The 24,827-nt window shown below is 35.9% G+C and overlaps 2 protein-coding genes across 4 annotated transcripts; one reads left to right on the top strand and one right to left on the bottom strand.

Annotated features, from left to right (window-relative positions):
* Positions 1–11,103: 11,103 nt before the first annotated feature.
* LOC121730886 (inducible metalloproteinase inhibitor protein-like) lies at positions 11,104–14,430 on the top strand. 2 transcript variants are annotated; one of them, XM_042120092.1, is made up of 4 exons: positions 11,104–11,315; positions 11,659–11,853; positions 13,429–13,650; positions 14,283–14,430. In XM_042120092.1, exons 1-3 carry the CDS (start codon positions 11,246–11,248, stop codon positions 13,638–13,640), a joined length of 477 nt encoding a protein of 158 aa, XP_041976026.1. In that variant the 5' UTR covers positions 11,104–11,245; the 3' UTR covers positions 13,641–13,650; positions 14,283–14,430. The 2 variants fall into 2 exon arrangements, with proteins under 2 accessions (XP_041976026.1, XP_041976027.1); XM_042120093.1 differs by having other exon boundaries at positions 13,429–13,660; positions 14,283–14,343.
* Positions 14,431–17,404: 2,974 nt separating this feature from the next.
* On the bottom strand, positions 17,405–19,999 carry LOC121730885 (probable RNA-binding protein 46). 2 transcript variants are annotated; one of them, XM_042120091.1, is made up of 4 exons: positions 19,205–19,999; positions 18,475–18,638; positions 17,881–18,088; positions 17,405–17,656 (listed from the first exon to the last, which is right to left on the bottom strand). In XM_042120091.1, exons 1-4 carry the CDS (start codon positions 19,856–19,858, stop codon positions 17,498–17,500), a joined length of 1,185 nt encoding a protein of 394 aa, XP_041976025.1. In that variant the 5' UTR covers positions 19,859–19,999; the 3' UTR covers positions 17,405–17,497. The 2 variants fall into 2 exon arrangements, with proteins under 2 accessions (XP_041976025.1, XP_041976024.1); XM_042120090.1 differs by having other exon boundaries at positions 17,406–17,656; positions 18,475–18,959; positions 19,205–19,994.
* Between the last annotated feature and the right edge of the window lie 4,828 nt (positions 20,000–24,827).

The raw sequence follows: 24,827 nt of genomic DNA, 5'->3' as shown, positions 1-24,827 counted from the left end.
TTGACAAAATCGCTTCCAGGGAACTTTTACAATCGGACAAAATAATTGCCTTATTTAGATTGTGCGACTCCACAAAGGAAATCGCTTCAAAAATTGCTAGAGATTCTGCATTAAAAACCGAAGAAAATGAAGGCAATTTATTATTAAGGACAACATTAAATTTTGGAATCCAAACGGCACTACCTACACAAGAAGTATCGGATAATTTGGAGGCGTCCGTAAAAATCAACGTCCAATCTTTAAATTTATCACTTATTACAGCATTAAATTGATTATTAGAAACAGGGGAACCTTTCACTATGGGTAAATTTAAAATAATATTGGGAGAAAATACAAGGGAGGAAAAAGCAGCTTCAAATAGCGGATTAATTGAAAATTGGGCCACAGGACATGGAAGAGAAACTATCTTTTGATAGCTCTTCACAACACAAGGTAAATTCTTATGTGTCCAATAACTGCTGGTTGAAAATTGTGAAAGAGAAAACAGCTTATTAATAAGAGGATGACGAGACCACTGGTAGACCTTAAATATAAACCTGTCCGACAAATATTGTCGGCGTAGGGACAAAGGAGGCTCCGCACATTCCACTTGAAGCGCATTAATAGGGGAAGACTTCATTGCACCTATGACTACAACTCGGGCGAGTTAACTTGACACCTGGCTTAAATTTTACCCCTCCCTCGCTTCCCCGCGCAGCACCCCGCTCTCGTCGTACGCGTCCAGTAGCGTTAGCATATTATATCTGTTACCGTTACACGTGTGTTATTGAGTTTGCGTTTCGGAGTTATTTGTTAGTAGTTAATGGTTATTGTTTTTGGATTTTTGTTGAGTTTTGTTGTGTTATTTGTTAGTTGTTACATTTGAACGTTAAATTTGTTAAGTTTTTGTTATTCGTATTAAAGTTTGAACATTGCCGTGCGTCTGTGGTATGAATTAGCTACTCACGGAATATATTAATATGAAGCTAGATACAAATTATCGGACGCATCCATAAACCTCGTATTCCTGCTGGGGAACCCTTGGGCGAGTCCAACTCGTACTTGGTTAATACTGTGGTTAGTGTAGCCCTATAAAAATAACTAGTTCCGGTAACGTAATTTTTTTTTTGAAATAACTTAAAATATAAAAACTTTTTTTGCACTCAGTACTTAAGAGAAACGTCAATTGAACCAGGTGTCATGTTAATTCGCCCGAGTTGTATGTATGTTGTGAATGTTCACAGATGACTGATGAGCTGTGCAGATGAGTGATGACTTCTTTTTCTTCTTCTTCTTTTTTAATAATGGCTCCTTAGTGAATCGCCAATGTCAGAGTGTGCTGACGAAAACTCTGCCTTTTAAGTAGGTTTTATGGAAAAACAAGGGTACGGTGAATTACGGACGTGTACGGTGTCTGTTGACAATTCCTTAACCTAGAACAAAACATAAAGAGTTTTATACCACACCAATCTAATTTGGTTAGTACCTATGTATAAATGTACATAAATCTTTTACAAAGGAAGTATTTACAAAGGATAGGACAGATTTGAAATCGGTAGGGCGAGGGATTGTAGGAGGAAGGACATCATATAATGAGGATTGGTTCTTTGGACAGGAAAAGAAAATATGATCTAAAGTGCCCTCGTCTATGCCACACTCACATAGTGAACTGTCTCTAACCCTAATTTTGGCTAAGAAAACAGGTGAACAACAGTGACCCAGTCTGATTCGGCAAACTGTTGAGAAAACTGTTTTACTTGCATCTTTAAATTTAAAAAACCACGGTTTATCTACACTGGTTCTTGACCACTCATTATGCCAATTAGTATACAAGTCTTTTTTAGCTAGAGAATGATGACCAAGTGATGACTGGTGTTGACAGCATGATGACAGTCATAGATGACAGACTATGACAGACAACTGACAAGATTCAAGAATGAATCTGTCAAGTGTCAAGTCTTCTTCTTCTTCTTTTTTATTAATGGCTCCTTTGTGAGTCGCCAGTGTCAGAGTGTTTTGGCGAAGACTCTGCTTTATGAAGGAACAAGGTTACGGTATGCTGAGACGCGTACGGTGTCTGTTGAAAAATCTAAAACAAACACAAACATTTAGGGTTAGTCCTATACACCTTACAATTTAATACTGCAAAAAAACTTCATATTATTATTTCATTACAAATAATATTTCAATTGAAATATATTAAATAACATTTAAGTAATAAAATATTTTGATTGGAAAATTGAACAAAAAATATAGCATATAGCCTTCCTCGATAAATGGGCTATCTAACACTGAAAGATTTTTTTTAAACCGGACCAGTAGTTCCTGAGATTAACGCGTTCAAACAAACAAACTAACAAACTCTTCCGCTTTATAATATTAGTATAGACTAGCTGTTGCCCGCGACTTCGTCCGCGTGGACTTTATTTATAGTTGTTCCCGTATATCGTTTACGCGCGAATCAGAAAAGTAAATTGTGTGGGAACCGCACATTTTCCGGGACAAAAAAAAATCCTTGTCCCAGATTCAAATTAGTATCTCCTATCTCCATGCCGAATTTCATCAAAATAGATTAAATAGTTTAGGCGAGAATCATAAAAGTTTATTGTGCGGGAACCGTATATTTTCCGGGATAAAAAGTATCCCTTGTAAAGGACAAGGGATACTTTTTACCCGAGACTGAAAGTATTGCCATACCAAATTTCGTCAAAATAGATTGAATAGTTTAGGCGATAACCATTAAAGTTTATTGTGCGGGAACCGTACATTTTCCGGGACAAAATTAGTATTCCTTGTCCGTTTCCGAGACTCAAAGTATCTCCATACCAAATTCCATCAAAATAGATTGAATAGTTTACGCGCAAATCATAAAAGTATATTGTGCAGTAACCGTACATTTTTCCGGGACAAAATGTATCCTATGTTCTTTTTCGAGACTCAAAGTATCTTTATACCAAATTTCAGCAAAATGGGTCCAGCCGTTTACGCGTGATATCGTGACCACGCGAATATTTCGCGTTCGTTCCGTACGTTCCGCACAGCTTCGCCCGCGTAAATTAGATATTTCACAGACAAATAATTAGTCTACAAAAAATAGCCTATGATCCTTCACGTGGTCTACTTCTTATCTGTGCCAAATAACAGAAAAATTGCTCCAGTAGTTCGTGAGATAAGCCCTTTCAAATAATTTCCCCCGTTTTTTTCCATATTTTGCTCTATTTCTTCCCTCCTATCAGTCTAAGCGTGATAAAATATAGCCTATATCCTTTCTCGATAAATGGGCTATCTAACACTTTTAAAACCTAAAATTTTTCAAATCGGACCAGTAATTCCTGAGATTAGCGCTTTCAAATAAGCCCTTTCAAATAATTTCCTTTATTTTTTTCACATTTCCTGTATTTCTTCGCTCCCATTAGTCTTATACTGTATATACTTACACTGTATTAAATATAGCCTATAGCCTTTCTCGATAAATGGGCTATCTAACACTGAAAGAATTTTTCAAATCGGACCAGTTATAGTTCCTGAGATTAGCGCGTTCAAATAAGCCATTTCAAATTATTTCTTCCGTTTTTTCCATACTTTCCTCTATTTCTTCGCTCCTATTAGTCTTAACGCAATAAAATATAGGCTATAGCCTTCCTCGATAAATAGACTATCTAACACTGAAAGAATTTTTCAAATCGGACCAGTAGTTCCTGAGATTAGCGCGTTCAAATAAGCCCTTTCAAATAATTTCCCCCCGTTTTTTCCATACTTTCCTCTATTTATTCGCTCCCATTAGTATTAGCGTGATAAAATATGGCCTATAGCCTTCCTCGATAAATGGGCTATCTAATACTGAAAGAATTTTTCAAATCGGACCAGTAGTTCCTGAGATTAGTGCGTTCAAACAAACAAACTAACTAACTAAGTAACTAACTCTTCTGCTTTATAATATTAAATTAAGTAATATGAAGAGCTCACCTGACTCTAAAAATCAAACATCGTCCTTCTCTCTTCACACTCACGCCCGTCTTTCATATGCCAGGTGAAAAAGGACGGCGCGGAATCATCGCCGAGTTAGTTTTACTTGAATAAAAGACGAACTATAATGATTATGAAAAAAGTGTTTTGAGCAAATGTAGGTTTTATCAATACCTTTTAGATATTAAAAAATATTAAAGAAAAGACAGCAAACTTCGAAGATCTAAGCAAAAATGTGTCTAAAACAAGGTTTTTTGTAAAAAAAGAAACTATCGAGCATTTTTTGAGTAATCGTGTTTTCGTCTTGAGCATTTAATCTTTATGAACTGAAGTTACTTGTGTCAATCAGTTTTCTAGACCTTACAGATTTTGAGATCTAGGTTAAAGTATTTAGTCAAGTTAGGGTCATATGGGCTCTTAAGTAATTAGTATAGATACCGGTACGGAACCCCTCGTGCGCGAGTCTAACTTGGCCGATTATTTATTATTCTTATCCAGGGCAGTTTGCTGGGGTCTGGGTTATCAAGGTCAGTGATATATTATTTTGTGATATTATAATATTACTAGATGTCCCGCGCGGCTTCGCCCGCGTAAATTAGAAATTTTACAGAATCCGTAGGTACATTTTCCCATAAAAAATATTTCCCCCGTTTTTCCCACATTTTCCTGAGTTTCTTCTGTCGTATTAGTCTTAGAGTAATAATATAATATAACCTTCTCGATAAATGATGAGTCTTACTCGATAAATGATCTATCTAACACTGAGATAAGTTTTTAAATCGGACCTGTAGTTTCTGAGATTGACGCGTTCAAGCAAACATACTCTTCAGGTTTATAATATTAGGTAGATATAGATTTTTTTTAATTATCGCTTGACAAACTCGAGTCTCGATCTAAAAGACTATGAAATGGTATAATATGGTAGTGATGATGATGATGATGATGATGAAGAATGTAATTTACATAGTAGCATATGCTTTCTGTTCTTAAAACAACGCCGAAACTCCCAAACTTGTATCTATAAAGAATCAGGAATTCTCTCAGCACCTTCCGAACCACGGTATACCAGGTATATCTCGGTGCAAAATCTTACTTGTTGGTAGCATATGCTTAGAATACTTCTCACGAAACCGAAGTCACCATATGTTTCCCTATAAGTTTTGAGGAGTTCCCTCGATTACTTATGGATCCTTCATCAGATCACCACTTTTCTGAATATAATACCAAATTGGGATGATACCCTATATACCAAAAGAAAAATTTTGAAAATCGGTTAACAAACGGCGGAGTAATCGTTGAATATAAGAAAACGAACATAACACCTCCCCCATTTTGAAAGTCGGTTAAAATTGTAGCCTATGTGTTATTTATTTAATATTTTAATCAGCACATGAATTGAATAACAAAATTTTTTTCAAATTAATCGTAGCACCATCTGTCAGGACAAACTAAAATTGAAATAGAATAATATTGAATGCGATGATAGCGCCGTCCGCCGGATCTAATGTAAAACATTCCAAAATCAACAACTCCTTATAAATAAGAAATTAATTGAAAAAACATTTTCCAGTAGACCAAACTGTAAATCTAAACCATTCTCGAATCTCCACGAACACACACAAAAAATTTCATCAAAATTGGTCCAGTCGTTTAGGAGGAGTTCAGTCACATACACACGCACACAAGAAATATATATATTAAGATTATGACCCCGTCAGCTTTCTAAATAAAGACTAAATGCACCCGCGCCGTAACCGGGTAATTATTCGTAGTCCGGTTAACGAATGACTCAAAAGAGGATATAGAGTGCGTGAGCGGGAACCTAAGCGATTTCTGCTGGAACTTATTTAAAGTGATTAGGGACAAAACATACTAAAAGTCCTGGCATCTAGGAGGTGAGCCGGAGGGAGGGGAGGGCGACAGAGGTCTAAATTTTTGGTTTTTCGTCAATAACTAAAAAACTATGCGTTGTAGCAAAAAATATTCTATGACGACATTAAAGCGTATTAAATTTTCTATAAATTAGATTCTATACAGTTTTACCAAATTCTCATCCGTTTTCGAACTACACGCTCAGGAAAATAAAAATTAAAAAAATCTTTAAAAGTTTTGTCCTTAACCACCCTGAATAAATTCCTGCGGAAATTGCTTAGGTTCCCGCTCACGCATTCTACAACTACTTTGTTGACTGAGCTATCGCGAGGAGTTTTTTTTTTGTATTTCACATAATGTGCGACCCCCTCCGCTCTTAGTCCTTCCCGTTTCATACCATACATACATACATATGTAGTTTTAAGTATTTGTAAGTTTTTTTTTTTTTTTTTTTGATAACTTAAAATTTTACGACTGTGATTTTATAAGTACAATTATAAAGAGTTAGTTAATTTTAAAGTTATATTTGTAATTTAAATCAAGCTGTGATTGTATTGTTAGAAATCTGATAGTATATTATTATATATTTTTTGATTTTGAAATAAGTGACATTTCTTTATACAAAATATTTTTTATTTATTTATTTAAGGTCGCTTTAACATCAAGGTCATTAGCGACCACAACAAAGAATACATTACAGAAGACTTAAATACATTTGTATAAATTTATCATTTTCAAAAATTTTTGAGTTTTAATACATCCATTTTCGTCATTTAAACATTCTTTTAGATCGGTAGGTAATTTACAATAGCTTTATTTCTTCTCGTTACCACTTTTCTATACGCCTAGTTAATAAAATTCGTGGTACGTATCCACCCATACCAAAAAAGAATAATTCGTCGTTTCATACCACTCCAAGCACCGCGGTACGAAACAGGCAATTCAAAAACAGTACTTCGCTGTTTCATACCGCGGTATGAAAAATATGTGGTATGAAACGGGAAGGACTCTTCAGAGTTCAGTTACAATATAGGTACATACAGTGTGTAACACAAATAAGTGATAATACCTTAGGGTATGTACGAGTACGTGTTCCTTGTAGAGAGTTCACTGTGAAAGTCGCAGCGCTGAAAGACCAAATTTTTTTTCACTTTTCTATGGGGAAACTCGTGACATACAAAAGTGAAAAAATCGTCTTTCAGCGCTGCTACTTTCACATTGAACTCTCTACAAGGAGATTACAACAATCCATTGTGAAGATACATAATATTCTTAAATAGATGACAATATACACTTATCCACTTAGTAAAATTTATCGTTTCTTCTAGGTGTAATGTACGTTACATTACACCTAGACACAGAATATAATATTATATTAGTAGTACCAAGTACCAACCTACCTGACCTAACTAAACTAACCTAACCTAACTAATCTAGATAACCAACAAACCCCGAGTGTAGAGGTGTACCGTTTTTGGCCCACCAAAATCTTTAGAGCAGGCTCTGTTGATAGTCCCAAAATAATAATTTTACTTTTATCGTGAGTCATAAGTAAGTACTTATTTGGGTGATAACCACGGAGCTAGATAACTGATAGTCAGAAGATGCCACTAATAGGCCTCTTGGATATCTCTAGTGGCGCGGCGAGTGGCAGATTCAGGCAACACGTGGGTGTCAGAGTGCGATCAGCTGTGAAATACGGTTAACTAGTTAAGGATGAAAACACGTTGAAAACGTTAAAAATAAGGAAAATATGGGCGGTGCGAGGTACTGTTGTGTTGTAGGGTGCAAATATTCCCAATCTCGGAATCGTGAACTAACCTTTTATTCGTTTCTGAGACGGAATTGGGAAACGTATCGAAATCAACATGCCGATTATTAATCATGCTTAAATCTAAATCTCGCATGAATATTTCTAAACGTGCAAGTTATTTTTAATATCATTGTTTTATGTATAGGTAATAATATATTGTAATTGAAAAAAACGATATAAATAAAATTATTGTCGGCTCAATATTTAAGTATTACTAATTCCTTCAGTATTCACTTTCGCATTTATAATATTATCATACTAATATACTAATTACTGATATTACTAATTTACTAATAATATTATAAGTGCGAAAGTGTGGGTGTCTGTTACCTCTTAACGCCTAAACTGCTGAACAGATTTTGCTGAAATTTGGCATTGATAACTCCATAATATTATATTGTTAAGAATCCCGAAAAAGGACATAGACAGTGCCGTAACTATAAGATCCGGGGCCCGTGGCAAATTGATAGAGCTCTATCAGTAAAAATCGTCACGTTTATAATAAACAATATTATGTACTTAAAAATATTTGCCCTTTTGGGTCGGGGGCCCGTGGCATATTGCCAGCCCTATATTTACGCCACTGGACTTTGTCTTGGGAAAATGTACGGTTCCCTAATCCCGCGCGGTTACTCCGTTGTGCAAGAGTTGTGGCACAACGGAGTTGCGGGCGTCATCTAGTAAATTTATTATATTACATATTGATCATAAAAATCAAAGAAAATTTTCTTTGATCATGAAATACATCTGCATTTTCCATTTTTATTTTGCATGTATGGTTGAAAAGTTGCTGAAAATATATTTGTTTAGATTATTCAATACATAGCTCCACTTTCACGTCGTACAGTCGATTATCTACTCTGGTCTGTGGTATTACTTTTACACGGATGATTCGTTCTCCATTATCATAGATTTCAAAGACTTCATGAACATGATTGCATTGGAATTAGTTTGTGCTCTATTTAGGTAAACAACCTGTTTTTAGTAATAAGTAATAACTAAGAAGATGATCTTACAAATAAATAAATACAAAGTAAAAAATCATATTCAATGAATTTGAAAGAATATTTCATGATCGTGTATATTTAAGTAAAAAATCAGTACCTACTTACTTAGCTTTCGATAAGTACTGATTTTCCGCGGAAAAAGTCTGCGGAAATATTATGAAGTCCACAATCAATAATAATTTGGCTCATTACTTTTTATTGTGCTAAAAATATAAACAATTACCAAAAAAGTGCAGTGACTTGTATGAGAATCATATGAGAAAAACGCCCGAGAGTTTCCGCCGTCAACCGACCCGCGGCGTTGCCGTAGCTTAGCAACGATATCCAAGAGGCCTATAGACGCGTAAAAACCCAGTTTGCGTAGGGGTTCCTATTAATTTCTGCGAAAGCGTTATTTTTACTTTCGTAAACAAAGTATGTAAGTTCATAGGTCGGTATAAAGACACAGGCAAAACAAAATCACGTCAGACTTATATCGATATCAGCAACTTAACCATGCATCTTCAAGTTATTTTAATTTGCTTTGTGTTTTCCTTGTGCGTCGCAAATTGCAAAAATGGTAAGGATCGTTATATTTTATAATAAAAAAAAAATACTATTAAGTTTTAAATGTTAAAAAATTTTAAATTACCAAAATTTGTATCCATTAGATATAAGAATATTATTGAATGGCCGACGGCCGTCCATGAATTACGTAAGTACCTTGCCTAAGGCATGTAGGGGGAGGGCTACAGCCGAATGTATTTTTTGTGCAAAATCATTACTGACTTTAGATGATTCTTATATTATCATAATTAGTTACTCAAGAATTTTACTAATTAAGTAAGTATAGAATTAGAATTAGAGACTTCGTGAGACACCCTCAACTGCCCTCAAGGATGTCGCACGAGGCTGTAGCTGCTAATTGCTATTGCTAGTATTTAAATGCTTAAGTCTTGTAGTAACTAGTAACTAGTACTCTTGCGTTTTGTTCGACTGGTCTATTTTTAGGGTTCCGTACCCAAAGGGTAAAAACGGGACCCTATTACTGAGACTTCGATATCTGTCCGTCTGTCCGTCAATATGTCTCCAGGCTGTAACTCAAGAACGGTAATAGCTAGAGTTGAAATTTTTACAGATTATGTATTTCTGTAGCCGCTATAACAACAAATACTAAAAACAAAATAAATTAAATATTTAAGGGGGGCTCCCATACAACAAACGTGATTTTCCAAACATTTTTTGCTCGGTATCAATGATGACAACAGGTAGGCACTTGAAATGTACACAAAATACTCAGCTGTATTTATACTTTAATAAATAATAATAAAATTTAAATAAAATAAATAATTAAGGGGGCTCCCATACAAAAAACACAATATTTTACTATTTTTGCTCTATAATGGCACGGAACCCTGCGTGCGCGAGTCCAACTCGCACTTGGCCGATTTTTATTATTTAGGTTACTATTTTACTGTATAGCATGTTTTCCTTTTCCATTCCAATTATATTTTCAGAAAAATGCGGTTTGAATGAGGAATACCAGGAATGCGCAAAGAAATGTCCACCAGACACTTGTGTGTCACTTTTGGCAAGATACAAATGTCTCAGCAATCAACCTTGTAAGCCAGGCTGCGTCTGCAAAGACGGCTTCCTCAGAGAGAACTCGACCATGCCTTGTATACCGTTGTACGAATGTTCTGTGATTGTTAATTTGCCCGGATATAAATGAAGTTTGTCTAGATTTCGTTGGTTTTATTTCTAAACTTTTTATTTTCGTAGTTGGGTAAATAATAATTAACACAGCAAACCAAACCCTTCGTGTTGTTTAGACTTTAGACTTTAGACAATAATACTATGCATAATTATAGTGTTCGTAAAAATAGCATTATAGCAATAATAATTGTTAAATGCCCATTAGCAATAAGTAATTAAATTAAACGTACTTACTTGCTAAAAAATACGATTGCTAATATTATCGTGCGCACAGGCAATTATAGTCTGCGATCATGAAAAATAATTCACATCCACGCTGTTTCGCACCGCGGCTCTAACAAAATATGAATTGCTATTTTTCACTCGATGCAAAAATTACCTTGAATTCACGAATCACGATGTTTCGTTTTTAGCAAATAGCAAAGTTAGCATGTTAATGAAATTAATAGAAAATAGTATTAATTAATAGAAAATTAATAAAAAATAGGGGTCCGGACCCTCCCCCCCATTACTATCCAGCTTACTTGTCCAATTTCGACAATAATATAATATGTAGTATGTACCGCACCGATTAAAATCGGTGCGGTACATGTAAAAAATATTTTTGATTTCATTAACACGTTGTCTATTTGCGGAACCCTTCATGAGTTCCAACTCGCACTTGGCCGCTTTTTTACGTTGGGCCCCCCCCCCCTTATCAAAGCTATATATATACGCCCGTGGTTTGTCCATCATACTATAATCTTTATCAATGCCTATGAATTATTATTGTCACAAATCACAATGCAAAGTGCAGACGACAAAACGGAGTTATAAGCTCAATATTATAAAATAGGTTTTACGAACAGCTAAGCGCAGTGTTGCTCAGCATCTCGCATAGTAAGCCGTATTGTAAAATTAAAATAACAACATTATGGCCCGTTTGTTTATTTTTTGTGTGGGGATTTCCCTGTGCGCGACATATACATTAGCTGTGGGAAGCGGTAAGTTGTTCCAAGTACTATTACCAACTATTATCTATTCTGTGCTATTACTTACATATTATTATTATTTCCTTAATCAACACAGGTCATGATCATGACTCATGAGGTCGCGACATCTATCAGAATAGTATTTTGCTAGTTTTATCAAAAATTGAATTTTGTACACTGATAATTAATAATCGTTTATCATATTTTAAATATTTAAGCAATTATTGAGCCCCTTACTAATAAAAATTGTTTGCTTGAGCAGACGTTTTGTAGCTATCCGATACGTTAGGAAGGCTTTTAACAGATAAGAGACAAAAACATTTTTACTAAACTATAACGCTGTATACTGTTTTAGCTGAAATCAAGTGTTTTAGTAGACGTCATGAAGTTGAAAAATGTGTGAATGAATGTCCTCCCGAGAGAACGTGCAAGAACAAAGATGTAAAGTTTAGTTGCCATAATATTGACAAAGAGTGCGAACCAAAGTGCGTATGTGAAGATGGCTACTTCAGGAATCCACTGGGTGATTGTATTTCGACAGAAAACTGTGGTAAGTACAGTAGTAGAAGTAACTGCGGTGACGAGTAGGCCGTAGGGCAAGGGATACTATCTAAAATTATTATCAAGACATCTGATTTTTGATTATTCCACCGGGAATCGCGCTTGTATAGGTATGAATAGGGAAAGTGCAGAAACTGTAGGTGGCAACAGTCAAAACTCGACATAATAAATTCAAGTATGTAGTTCTTAAATATAAGTATCTGTTTTTGTTCGTCGTTTACTTTACTGTTACACTTTTTGGGTTCCAAAGTCTCAAAATTATTGTCGCAGTTATGAAGTTATTACAAAAGCTGTAAATGCTACACCACAGGCTCCACAGCGGGGCACGCAAGACGCAGGGCGCGTCGAGCGCGCGGGGCACAGGGCGAGCAATACGTAGAGCGGGCGCGAGAAGACGCAGGACGCGCGCAAGGCGCAGGGCGCGCGCAAGGCGCAAGGCGTAGGGTGCGCACGGGGCGTACATACGCAGGATGCTAGACGCGCATGCAATTTTCCAATGGGCATTGTCCAAAAAAATCACATGTACTTTTTATATTTTTTTTCGTTAAAATAGGATATTTTAAGAATATAAATTAAATAATTTTGAAATTCATTGGCTAGTTTTTACTCAATACATTTTTAAAGTTTCGCTCTGACATCATCATCGGCGGCTAATCGACCTCTGCAGTAGGTATGTTTTAAATTTCTCTTCAATCTTATTTATAATAGCTGGTTCGTCAAATGCAAGTTCTCATTATGTGAAAGCTGATACGAGAAGCTTATCAAAAGTTCGAAACGTAATGTTGGTCGAATTTATTGCTAATTTAACGACATTGAAGGTCAAACTAAGGTTAAACATATTTGTTCAAAAATATAAGTAACTAATGGGTATTTTTTTCGTTTATATACAGAAAAAGGATCACTGACCTTATTCCTCGAAATGTTTTTGTAATGAGCAAAATTTAAAAAAAATGGACAATCCCCATTCCCGATTCGGGCATCCGTATGGGTATGAAGACGGCAATTTCTTTTTTTGAGTTCCCATCATTTTTATCATAGAAAAAGTTCTTCATTTTGACGGACTCATTTGATGGTTTCAAGGATAACGGTGTCTACACGGCTGGTATAAATAGTCAGTACGCAAGATGTATCTCGGTCTCAAGACACGGTTCAGGCTCTGGGATTGGTTGGCTGTCAAAATTTGAACAATCACAAAGCCGAACCGCGTCTCGAGACCTGGTCGCATCTTAACTACTGACTATTTATACCAGCCTTCATCTTGTATAGCCGCAGCTCGCGACTCAACATCCATTATGAATCCCTCCGCACATTGGCGCATAATAATACAAGTCCGTAATAGGGCCCCGTTTTTACCCTATGGGTACGGAACCCTATAAACCTTATGAGGAAAATAGCATGTCCAAGAACCTTATTTTTTAGCACTTTTGGTTTGGATTGATTTTTGGTTCCACAGGCAGTTTTGACATGGTTTTGCTTTTGACTCTCATAAAACTCGATTTTGAATATTTTCTCGATACTCATATTGTTCGCCATGTCGTAAAAATTACCAAATGAGTATTTTCAGAGCGCTGCTCAGGTGAGCACGAGTACTACTCCTGCGGCGGTTTCTGCGACAACGTGTGCTCGAACCTGCGCGAGCAGAACAAAACCCACTGCCCCGTAGTCAACATAGTTTGCAACCAGAAGTGCTACTGCGAAGACGGCTACGCCAGAGACGAGCGGAACAGGTGCATACCTATCGCAGAATGCAGCCAGAACTCAGAAGAGAGAAACTAGATCAAGTCAAGTATGTACAGGTATTACAAAACTAAGTGTTAATACTAAAGTGTTAGGTACTTTAGGGTGTGTATGTGTTCCTTAAAGAGAGTTCACTGTGAAAGTGGCAGCACTGAAAAACATTTTTTTTAAACTCTTGTATGGGAAAACTCGTGACACTTGCACTGGCGAGTGGCGCGCTTGCAAAAGTGAAAAAAAATTTTTTTGGTCTTTCAGCGCTGCTACTTTCACAGTGAACTCTCTACAAGGAACACATACAACAGTATTATCAGTTATCGCTTAGTTTTGTTACACCTTGTATATTTACGCGTTGATATTAGCAAATTGAAAGGGTAAGTTCAGTAAGAAAATAGAAAGAGCGGGCAAACAGTAACAATCATTAACCCCCGACAAAAAAGAGGGGTGTTATTTGATTTTTTGTTTGCCCCTATGGACACGCTAAACCAGGGGTCGGCAAGTAGTTTTAGGTGGGGTCCGGATACTGTGGGATATTTTTAACGAGGTCCAGAAAAAGCAAATTTGTCCTATATTATGTACTTACTTACTCTTAAAAATATTATTTTAATTAATAAAGGTAGTATACCTTATCTAGGTATTAATTGTTACTTGGTATACAAATTACAATACATAACAATATTTCAGGTAATCAGTGGAATGAAAATGAGGAATATCGAGTGCCATAAAACCTGCCCACCTGAGACATGTCACTCGATCAACTCTGTATTCGACTGCAGAAAAGCTCCACCCAGAAATGTAACTAATACCACAGAATATATATTATTAGTACCAATAGAAGTCTCACTAGCGAGACCCGTTTAAAGAAATAACGACTCATGTTGCGATACTATTAAGTTCAAATTCCGACCGCGCAGTGCTAGGTGCCTACAATTATATTCACCTACATGTCCGCTCTCAGTCTATCGCATAACTCGTACCTTTTCTGACGAAATCAAGTTTTTCGCCTTTTAGAATACAAAATATTCTTTTTTAATTACTATTGGTATGAATAGCAAACCTTTTTATAGTAATATAAAATTTTAGTAACCCAACCTATATTTTATAGCAGTTTTATATACTTATTCGATTATAGTGCAGGAAACTTTTACAATTTAAACATAGTAGGTAACGTGTGTTTATTTCTGTGTAGTTTGTGCGTTTCTTTGTATGAAATTGGTTTATTTGCTATGTTTGTATAGTTTTTATCTACTTTTTATATTTAAATACCTTATTCAAATACATATTTCATTGGCCTTTCTTAATTGTTCATTTTTATAAGATTTATAACGATTTTGTCACAGCGGTTAAATCAGTATCATGAATAAAATTCCTCTATGATCAGTAAACAGTAGATACGCGACGAAAAATCTTACGCGTGCGTCACCGCTCGCTTGTGAGTCCCTACTGATTGGCCACCCGCGGGTGGTACTTACAGTTCGATACCTATTCTCGCAAGTGGGACAGGCCTGCTAATACTTACCAGTTTTATAAAATACTAGCTGTTGCCCGCGACTTCGTCCGCGTGGACTTCAGTTTATAGCGCGCGATGTCAACAAAATTGGTGTCAAAAGCTTTTATAAAAAACCCTGGTACCCCTTAAATCAATACAGCTGTGCAGTGTGCACACAATAAGTATTTTTTTTTATATTAAACTTTATATTTTATGCCAAATTTTAAAGCTTATTTAGCCCCCCAATTACACAACTTTACCCATAAACTATTTATCATTGATAGGTTTAAGGTTACGTCACTGTACAGATAAAGTACTGAGTTATAATAAATATAACAATCGAAAAAAATCGAAACTTAAAAATGTAAAATGATACCACGTCTTATAGAAAGACTTTTGAGCAAGCGTCAGCGCGATGTAGAAGACGCACGGCGCCATCTATTATGAATTCTTGGAACTAACTTAATTTGAACATATTTACGCATTTTCACCCCTTTACAACCCTTTTTTCCAGTAAAAAAGTAGCCTATGTCCTTTCTCAGGCTTTAGACTATCTGTATACAAAATTTCATTACAATCGGTTCGGTAGTTTTGGCGTTTGGCGTGAAAGCGAGACTGACAGACAGACAGAGATACTTTCGCATTTATAATATTAGTATAGATTATGTGGACACTGCACATCTTTTTTTTTAGGTATTTTGATTAATTAAGGGCCGCGCTACACCGGAATGGCAGCGGCGAGGCGAGCACTTTCAGCGCTGCCATTTCGGTGTAGCGCGGCCCTAAGAAATTTGACACAAATTTTGTTGACACCGCGCGCTATAAACTAAAGTCCACGCGGACGAAGTCGCGGGCAACAGCTAGTTATGAATAAAAACAATATATAATAAAGTAGGTATGATTAGTTCTGTTACAATAATGCAGTAAAAAATAAAACGCCATCTGTTTTCATATATTAGAATTAAAATGTTGATTGCATTGATATATTTTCTGGATGGAATATAGGCCAACACGGTACACTCGAACTCCTTTATTTTAGAGCGCCTTCTGTTGTCAACTTGTCACATATATTAAAAATGCAGTAGGAGTTCTATAAGATAAGATAGATTGCATCGATATATTTCTGGATTTTTTTATAATAATATTATACTTACATAAAATATATTTTAAGATTTTTGAAATATTATTTTAATACACATCCAAGACCTAGGAACATTGAAAACTAACATTGAAATAATGCGAATTAATTTTGATCGATATTTTCATGGAAATAAGATATTTTCCCACATCAAAATGTAGCCTATGTCCTTTCTCAGACTCTAGAATAACTGTGTACAAAATTTCATTGCAATCGGTTCAGTAGTTTTGGCGTCAAAGCGAGACAGACAGACAAACAGACAGACAGAGATACTTTCGCATTTATAATATTAGTATGGATAACACTTTCAAAATATTGAAAAAACCTGCCACTCTGCCCTATGTGAGATAGGAAACTCAGCTGTACTCAAGTCTCACAATTTCTTACGTGGTCTATGAAAGCCCCACAGAGGGATGAAAATTAAAATGACAGGCTATTAATTACTTACCTCAAAAGGTTTATTGAAACTCAAAAATAAAAGTACGAAATTTACTGTAAAATTTAAACATTTATTAAAGATTCAGTCTCAAATATAAGTAGAAAATATAAACTGAAAGTAACATTCAACTTAAATCTCTTAAAAAAGTCGCAATAACAAAAACCTAGGTCAATTTGAAAATACAAAAATTATACTTAACTTCTAACAGCTAATGTTAATGGTTCTTGTTCAATGTCTTTATGTTCAATGTTCAATGCTCAATATGTTCTATAGAAGAATCATTAAAACCTATACATTCTCTCTGAATATACAAATATACTCACAAGGAAGCATAGTATAACACAGCTTTACAGGTGTAAAAACTGCTAGTCTAATTTAGTACTCTGTTTAAATCCATTTTGATCCAAATGTAAACAGTTGAGACTACTACTATATTGCTACCATAATGTCAATTAAATGATTGTTATTCTGTGGTTCTCTTTTTACATTTAGATTAAAATCAATCGAAACAGTTATAATAATGGTTAGTTCCAATTAACTGAAAACCATTTAAGTCAAACACAAGTACACAAGTTTATAACAAGTCAACAAATATGTAGATTTCTATTTAAAACAATTTCAAATTAATTTTCCTTACAAAAATTTATACAAAAATTGCTAATATAGATTTGTAGCGGAAACTTACAACTATAAAACGATTTATAAAAATGGATTTCTCAGAATCCACTTAGATAAATAATATTGAAGTACTTAACAAATCTTATAACTAAGTAATTTATAGAATAGGATTTCTAAAATCATCCTATAAGTTACTGAAACACCTTAAAACTAAATTAAGCTGGTGGTTGCCATATTGTGGGGATGGTCTGAATTGGCACTTGCATTGTTGATGTTTGATACACGTTGCATGGCACGCTCAGGCAATTTGGAGACACCAATGGAGTGTACACGGGCTGTATTGCAGCCTGTTGCAGAATATCCATATTGAGGCACTAAAACAAAAAAAAAAAAACAATATAATCATCTTCATGCTTAATTCCTTGATCGTGGATTCGAGGAAATCTAATGTAATCATGGTCAAATGCGACTGCTTGGGAGTAATAGCATTAAACCTAAGAACAATACAGAGAATGTGTGTTTATTATGACTTTGTTTGTAGGGAGTATAGCACTATGTACAAAAAAATAATGTGTGACAGGATAAAAACAGCACTTACTTTCAACACATGTAGTATTGTTTCCGCGGCTTCTACATGAGCCTGCTGGTATGAGAAACAATGTCTTGTTGTGAAAGGCCCAATATTTTTGGGTGCACTGAAGAGTGGGTATCCAACGAGAGGCAGTTCTACACTGCAGACCCACCACTCTGCCCCATTGATGTCCAAAAACTTTTTAAAGTAATATTTAGGTGGTAGCCATGAGTATCTGAAAGAGGAAAGTTAATCTCACATTAAACCGGTATAGGCAGACTAATGCCATGTTATACTACACTAAACTCCACTCGGGTTAACTTGTCGCTAGTGGTCGTTGACTCCCTGTCAAAAACTTGTCATTTTCCATATAAAACCACAATTGACAATATCTGACACTTCATTGTCAATCGCGGTTTATATGGAAAATGACAAGTTTTTGACAGGGAGTCAATGACCGCTAGCGACAAGTTAGCCCGAGTGAAGTAGATAACTTTTAGGCCAACCATTAAGTTGTGGAAAAGAACCATTTAATTCACCAAGCCCCATAATTCTATTGTGTCTTGTTTTTCCACGATCGACAGGTTAAATTGTAACAACTAATAACAGAAAAGAGATTACCTGTTGCACATTGCCTCTAGTTTTCGAGGAGCCAACGGGTAGTCATAATTAATGAATTGGCGAGGTTTTGTGTCCAATGGTGAGCCGCAGGTCGACTCGCTGGCATATGCCGACCCAATTCCTTCATCTTTAGATCCTTTGTCAAACTCCATCTTCGCCAGATGCTGTTTATAGAGCAAGAGGGTTTGATTTAAATCGAAGCTTTTATTGAACTTCGCATTGCCTCTACTTAATTTCTGTATTTTATACAATTCACGGTCAACAGGTTTCGCCCAGCATATTTCAATCACACTTCCATCAATCTCTATGTTCTGTAACTTTGCCATCGCTAGCTCCGCATGTTTTCTATCATAGAAATGTATAAATGCATAGTCATAGATTTTCTTAACGCGTTCAATTTTATTGTTAATTGCAGATTCAAATATCTTTTTTATTGCCTCCGGCGTAGTTCTTATTTCAAAGTTGCGAGCGTAGAGCACTTTGACCTGAAAAATCCAAACGCCTACGCTTAGCAACTAAACAGCTGTTTATAACAGCTACAGAGACCAGCGTAGTTGTAACACGAAACTTGTAAACACGAGAAAGATGCATTCGCCTTTGGTTACTATGTAAACAAAGTTTACAGGTAGGAGTTTAAACTTAATACATTTTACATCACAGTCGCAACAGCTAAAGAATTTAATTATCAAATTCGCAAGCACAATGGTCAATGTACCTCTAGTTTACTCACGTTTCTCATCAGGTCTTCGTCAACATGCGGCTCGGGTTCCGCCCAGTCCACGGTCACCTCTTGGCCCCATAGCTTAACGTTGCCCGGCACCAGAGCCCGTCTCGCCATAGCCGCGGCTCGATGAGACGAGAACTCCGCAAAAGCGAAGCGGCGATTCGTGTTGCGGTCGAAACGATTCTTGTAAAGTATCACGTTGACCACTCCCGGAACGCGGCTCTTCAGCTCCTCATAGATCTCCTCCTTGCTCCTCGTCGGAGGGATGTTGCCGATGAACAGGCGGCAGTTGTCAACAGACATCACCACTCCAATGTTAATGCCCGGCCTTATTTCGTAGCCGTTGAGTTGTCTTATCGCGGCGGCGGCTTCGGCTTGCGTGGTATATGTAACGAAGGCATAACCGCGGTTGGACCCGGAGAAGTCCATCATCAGCCGCATCTCGTAGATCTTACCGACCTTAGAGAACAGAGGCACGAGCTCATCCTCGTACACTTCCCTGGGCAGTCTTCCGATGAAGATTTCGCAGCCTTTCGGCGGCGGAGGCCCGGTCCAATCGCGCGGTGGTCCGAATCTCCTCTGGCCGTTGTGTTGAACGATATCGTAACCGGTTTTCTCGGTTAATTTCAATAATTTCAGAGCTAAACCCTCCTTATCCATGGTCAAACAAGAGATAAACAATTTGGAATCGAAATCAAACTGATTCAAATTAGAAAATTAACACAAGCTCACAGTTCAAAATCAAACGCGCCAATCGGCACGCGACAAAGCGGCGCCGCCTTTATACTTGCCGACAAACAAAGCGGCGGTTGTGACGTAGTTGGCCTGGGTACTTATCGGAAATATTATTATTAAATTAATGATTTTCTTAAAAAAAAGCGTTTGTAAAAAATACTTTAAATTTTACAGAATTAAAATTTTATGCTCGGGCTTTTCGTTCTGATTTTTAGGCCCGCAAAACGAAAAAAAATTCTTGAAAACTGATAATTCGAATATATGGAGCGTACCTTACTTCCTGTTATTAATTTATTTTTTTCTGTTATGCAATTTTGTTTGCTAGAATATTATATTATAAACATACATTTACATTTTCCTTTTATATTATTTTAAAATATCAGATAAAATAAGTGTATTCAAACTATTGAAATTTATATTTGACTAGCTGCAAATGTAAGAAAATGTAACAAAAGAAAGATGAATTTCTCCTCAATGGTAACAAATACTTAAATAAAATAAATGTTTAGTAATTAAAATATTTGTATTCTTATTTTTATTCAAATAATTTGCTTTCTCAAAATAAAAGGCGAGTTTGACTAATTTACAAAGGTTCCAAGTTTATTTCGTAGATTCATACATAGATGTCGCTTTTAGGGTACACGGTACACGATGGTAAGTTTAATAAACTAAAGTATATTATTATAATGTTACTAACAAGTATTAACTTTAATAAAACATCATGGAAACTGCTTATTTAGCCCAACATTCTTATGACATTGACTGCTCTACGGAGCTAATTGAGCTCCGTGGACTGCTCTCTCGATTTTGGAGTTTGCCTGCTTCACCACGAAACATACTTAGCCACGAGATCACAAGCATTTTTTTTTTAATAAAATTAGAGGGCAAACGATCAAACGGGTCATTTGATGGAAAGCAATTACCATCGCCCATCGACATGCCTTTTAAGCTGCCGGTCTTCTAAGAAGAAAATACGCTCTTTTCTTCTGGTTTGCAGTCGTATCAGTCCGGAAGTCTGCTCGCGGCAGTTCGTTCCAGTTCCAGTTTTACAGGCAGATAGTTACGCGAAAAACGCACGGTGGAAGACTGCCACTCATCAAGAATTGTGTATTTTTCTCGTGGAACAATGACGGAAATATGTAAATGTATATATTTAAATAACGGCGCCATTGTAACGCCATTTAAATGGGTATTTATTCGTTACATACTGTATAACTCTGGAACGAACTGTCACCAGCAGTATTTCCGGACCTATACGACCTGCAAATCTTCAAGAAGAGAGCGTCTTAAAAGGCCGGCAACGCACCTGCAGCTCTTCTGATGTTGCGAGTGTCCATTGGTAACGGTAGTTGCTTTCCATCAGGTGACCCGTTTGCTCCCTTATTTCATAAAAAAAAAAACATACGCTTGTGATCTCGTTGAGTAGCGTCCAAACAGCGAGGTATAATTGGAAGTCGTAGCAGACGCGCGTTGTGTCGTCGCGACACGTCATGTCTAAGGGGGGTATTACATTATCATTTATATTGGATTATTTCTATGATCATATATAGGATCCAATATATATGATCATTTGATCATATCTGCATATTACATTATCATATTTCATTGATCCTATTTTACGTCATATGTGGTTTCAATAGCCAATGGAGAGCGCTCACGCTGACAGGTATTGACGTCAGGGTTACTAGATCTCAGAGAATTCGATCTGTCAAAAGACATCGTCATTTTTAATATGGCCTTTTTTTTGTTATTTCAGCAAGATTATCCAAGTATATAATTAGAAAAATAATTACATTACATTATTTGAAACATATTTACGAACAAGAAATTAAAAACTCTTTTTTTTATTAAATAACTGGCAACACCTATTTCTATGACCGTATTGGATCCAATCTCTCAGCAAATGTCAAAAATCTATGATCAAGGAAGAAATGAATCATAATTATGACTATATTACATTATCCAATATCATTGACTCAATGATCTCGGATCCAATATATATGATAATCTAATATCCCCCTATGAATGTGTCGCTAAACTCCACTCGGGCTAACTTGTCGCTAGCGGTCATTAACTCCCTGTCAAAAACTTGTCATTTTCCATATAAAACCACGATTGACAAGTTAGCCCGAGTGGAGTATAGCTGCGCAGGGTATTTCATAGAAATACATACAAACCAGTAGTATGGTCTGTGGCTGCTTCATTTCAGACGTGGGAGAGCCATGCTTCCGGCCGGCATGGCCGGCTCGACCAGAGAAATACCACGTTCTCACAGAAAACCGGCGTGAAACAGCGCTTGCGCTGTATTTCGCCGAGTGAGTGAGTTTACAGGAGGCTCAATCCCCTACCCTATTCCCTTCCCATCCCTATCCTCCTCTACTAGCCTATTCCCTCCTAAAAGGTCGACAACGCACCTGCAGCTCTTCTGATGCTGCGAGTGTCCATTGGCGACGGAAGTTGCTTTCCATCAAGTGACCCGTTTGCTCGTTTGCCCCCTTATTTCATAAAAAAATGTAGTCCGCTGCCATTAGATTTTCTCAACTGCACCTTAATAATATTAAGAAAAAACTTACTCCTTGAATAACAACATTTATTACAATCACAAATCACAATATACAGATCATAAGCTTAACATGACTTACACATAGCAGATCTTTTAACAAATTATATATTAAAACTAGTCTACTAGAAGACAGTGAATCATATTGTGTACAAAAACGTATAATGATATTTGTGGTAAATGATAATGAAAGTAAGCCGTTTAGATATATTTTGAACGCATTCACTACCTTCGTTATAATTATTATATTATAGTCTTTCTGGTACATTTTAAAAATTTATTTCAATATAGTTAGGTATTTAGTTTTAAATAAAGTTTTTCTAGAAATTTTATACATACCCTGTACGTGTTTTTTGATATAGTATTTACATTTCCATAGGTTTTATCCAATACAGTTTTTATAGTTATTAAAACCCAAAAGACTATTAATAATAGGAAAATTAACTTTACTAAAATTACTTAACTAAAATTAACACAACACATTTAATATTTACAATAATTTCTATATTTTAAAGCGAAGCTTTAGTGTTGCGTTTTTGTAATGGAAAAACGCACTGTATGCTGATGTGTTGTAACAACGCGAGTTGAATATGTAGTTGGGGAGGGGAAGAGGGGATTTCAGGATAAGCTCGAGCGTGTCAGATTAAGCTTGTATAGGTTTCCGACATGTGTCTAGTTATCATGATATAGAAATCTGACTTCTCATGTGGTGGGTAATTTTTTTAAATATTGAAATGACATCGTATCTGTCAGATTAAGATAGGGGATGTTTAGTATACTCCAAAGAAGCTTCCATATAAAGCACGATTCAAAGGTCAGGTAAGCCTGTAGGAGCATTTTAAAATATAAAAAAAAAATAAAGCTTCATATTTTCCTAACTAATCTTCGCAGATATTTTATTTTGCACTAAACTAAATGATGTAGTCCTTGTGGTCTAAAGTATATTTATGATTTACCTAAATATTTTTTTATCAGTTTTACCTAATGTAAAAAACCTACTAGGTTTCCATGACGCTCGAGTGACTACAAAAATAGCACCTTCCCCTCCCCTACTAGAATAAACGTTGATAGAACGCATCGCAATGCAACTTAGCAACGTGACTTCACTGTTATTCGCTAATTACAGAGAAAATAAAGCACAAAATAATTATAAAATAAACATTCTAATGTTAAAGCTAACATATTTTCGAGACATGATACGGATATAGAAACTTATAAGTGCACCTCCATAATAAATTTTTCCTTTTTTAACAACAAATATAAACTAATAACAGCGGCAATTTTAGATTGGCTATAATATATTTGTGCAACATACTTAACACCAAAGCTAAAGAATAAATTCACTATTAACATTACACTTACTGCAAAACATTTTTAACTACGCACTTTTAAATCCAAATCCCACTAGCACAGTTTTTGGTTAAAGTTAAACCTGGATTAAATATTATGTAGTAAATGTGAAGAAAGATAACTCACACATTGCACATATCTGTGCAAGTTGGCCTTATTGATAATATAAATAATTTGTTTTTCTTATTTAAACAACAAATTATAAGGATTATAATAAGTCACATTTATAATATTTTTAACTAACTAGTGTAAAGTTCATACTAATATTCTTACCAACATTAGTGTTATCAAAAAGGAACATAAACATAAGTGAGTAACACTCATATTGAGTCAAAAAGCTAGAGGCGAAACAACAAAAGGCGGTCGATCAATATTCAATAGGATATATTACTTCAATGTTTGTACACTAGAGTGCGGCACCAGCATTATGGCAGCCCCTTTGTAAATACGCTGCCGGGACAGCTAGTTTATGTATAAAAATTAAAAATTAAGAAAACGAATTTTCGCCATTTCTTTGCAATACAATATTTTTACAGCTAAAAATTATTAATTTTTTATTCTTTATAAACACCTAGACCTACACCTATGCCCCCCCCCTGGCCCAGAACCTGGGTAATTTGCCCCCCCTGGCATCAGAACCTGGGTAATTTGCCCCCCCTGGCTCAGAACCTGGGTACGCCCATGACCAGCATGGACAGGAAATAAAAAACTTGAGAGGTGTCAACGGACACCCGAATGGAATGAAGTTATTTCATAAGTTCAAAAAACCTGTACATACATATACACTCAAAAAAATTATTTAAAAAAACGCCATCTATTGACGCCCAGGAACACTAACAACGCGTCACTGTTTATTTAAAAAACTTTGTTCCAAAATCGCCATCTAGTTGACCGTTGACGCACGGGGATACTTACCGTCAACGCCCTCTGCCCCTAACATGCAGGTACTAATAAAAAGTGTCGAGGTCAAATCAAGGTCAAATA

Source organism: Aricia agestis, chromosome 10, assembly GCF_905147365.1.
Source record: "Aricia agestis chromosome 10, ilAriAges1.1, whole genome shotgun sequence".
Taxonomy (NCBI): Eukaryota; Metazoa; Arthropoda; class Insecta; order Lepidoptera; family Lycaenidae; genus Aricia; species Aricia agestis.
This window is presented reverse-complemented; position numbering and strand designations above follow the sequence as displayed.

Bases quoted from the DNA above. Each gene is read 5' to 3' on its own strand.
- LOC121730886 (XM_042120092.1), top strand. From the start codon at position 11,246: ATGGCCCGTTTGTTTATTTTTTGTGTGGGGATTTCCCTGTGCGCGACA. The intron at 11,316-11,658 runs GTAAGTTGTTCC...ATACTGTTTTAG, and splicing joins TACATTAGCTGTGGGAAGCG to CTGAAATCAAGTGTTTTAGT. The intron at 11,854-13,428 runs GTAAGTACAGTA...GAGTATTTTCAG, and splicing joins TATTTCGACAGAAAACTGTG to AGCGCTGCTCAGGTGAGCAC.
- LOC121730885 (XM_042120090.1), bottom strand. From the start codon at position 19,858: ATGGATAAGGAGGGTTTAGCTCTGAAATTATTGAAATTAACCGAGAAA. The intron at 18,960-19,204 runs GTGAGTAAACTA...TGGATTTTTCAG, and splicing joins ACGAAGACCTGATGAGAAAC to GTCAAAGTGCTCTACGCTCG. The intron at 18,089-18,474 runs GTAATCTCTTTT...TTCCTCTTTCAG, and splicing joins CTAGAGGCAATGTGCAACAG to ATACTCATGGCTACCACCTA.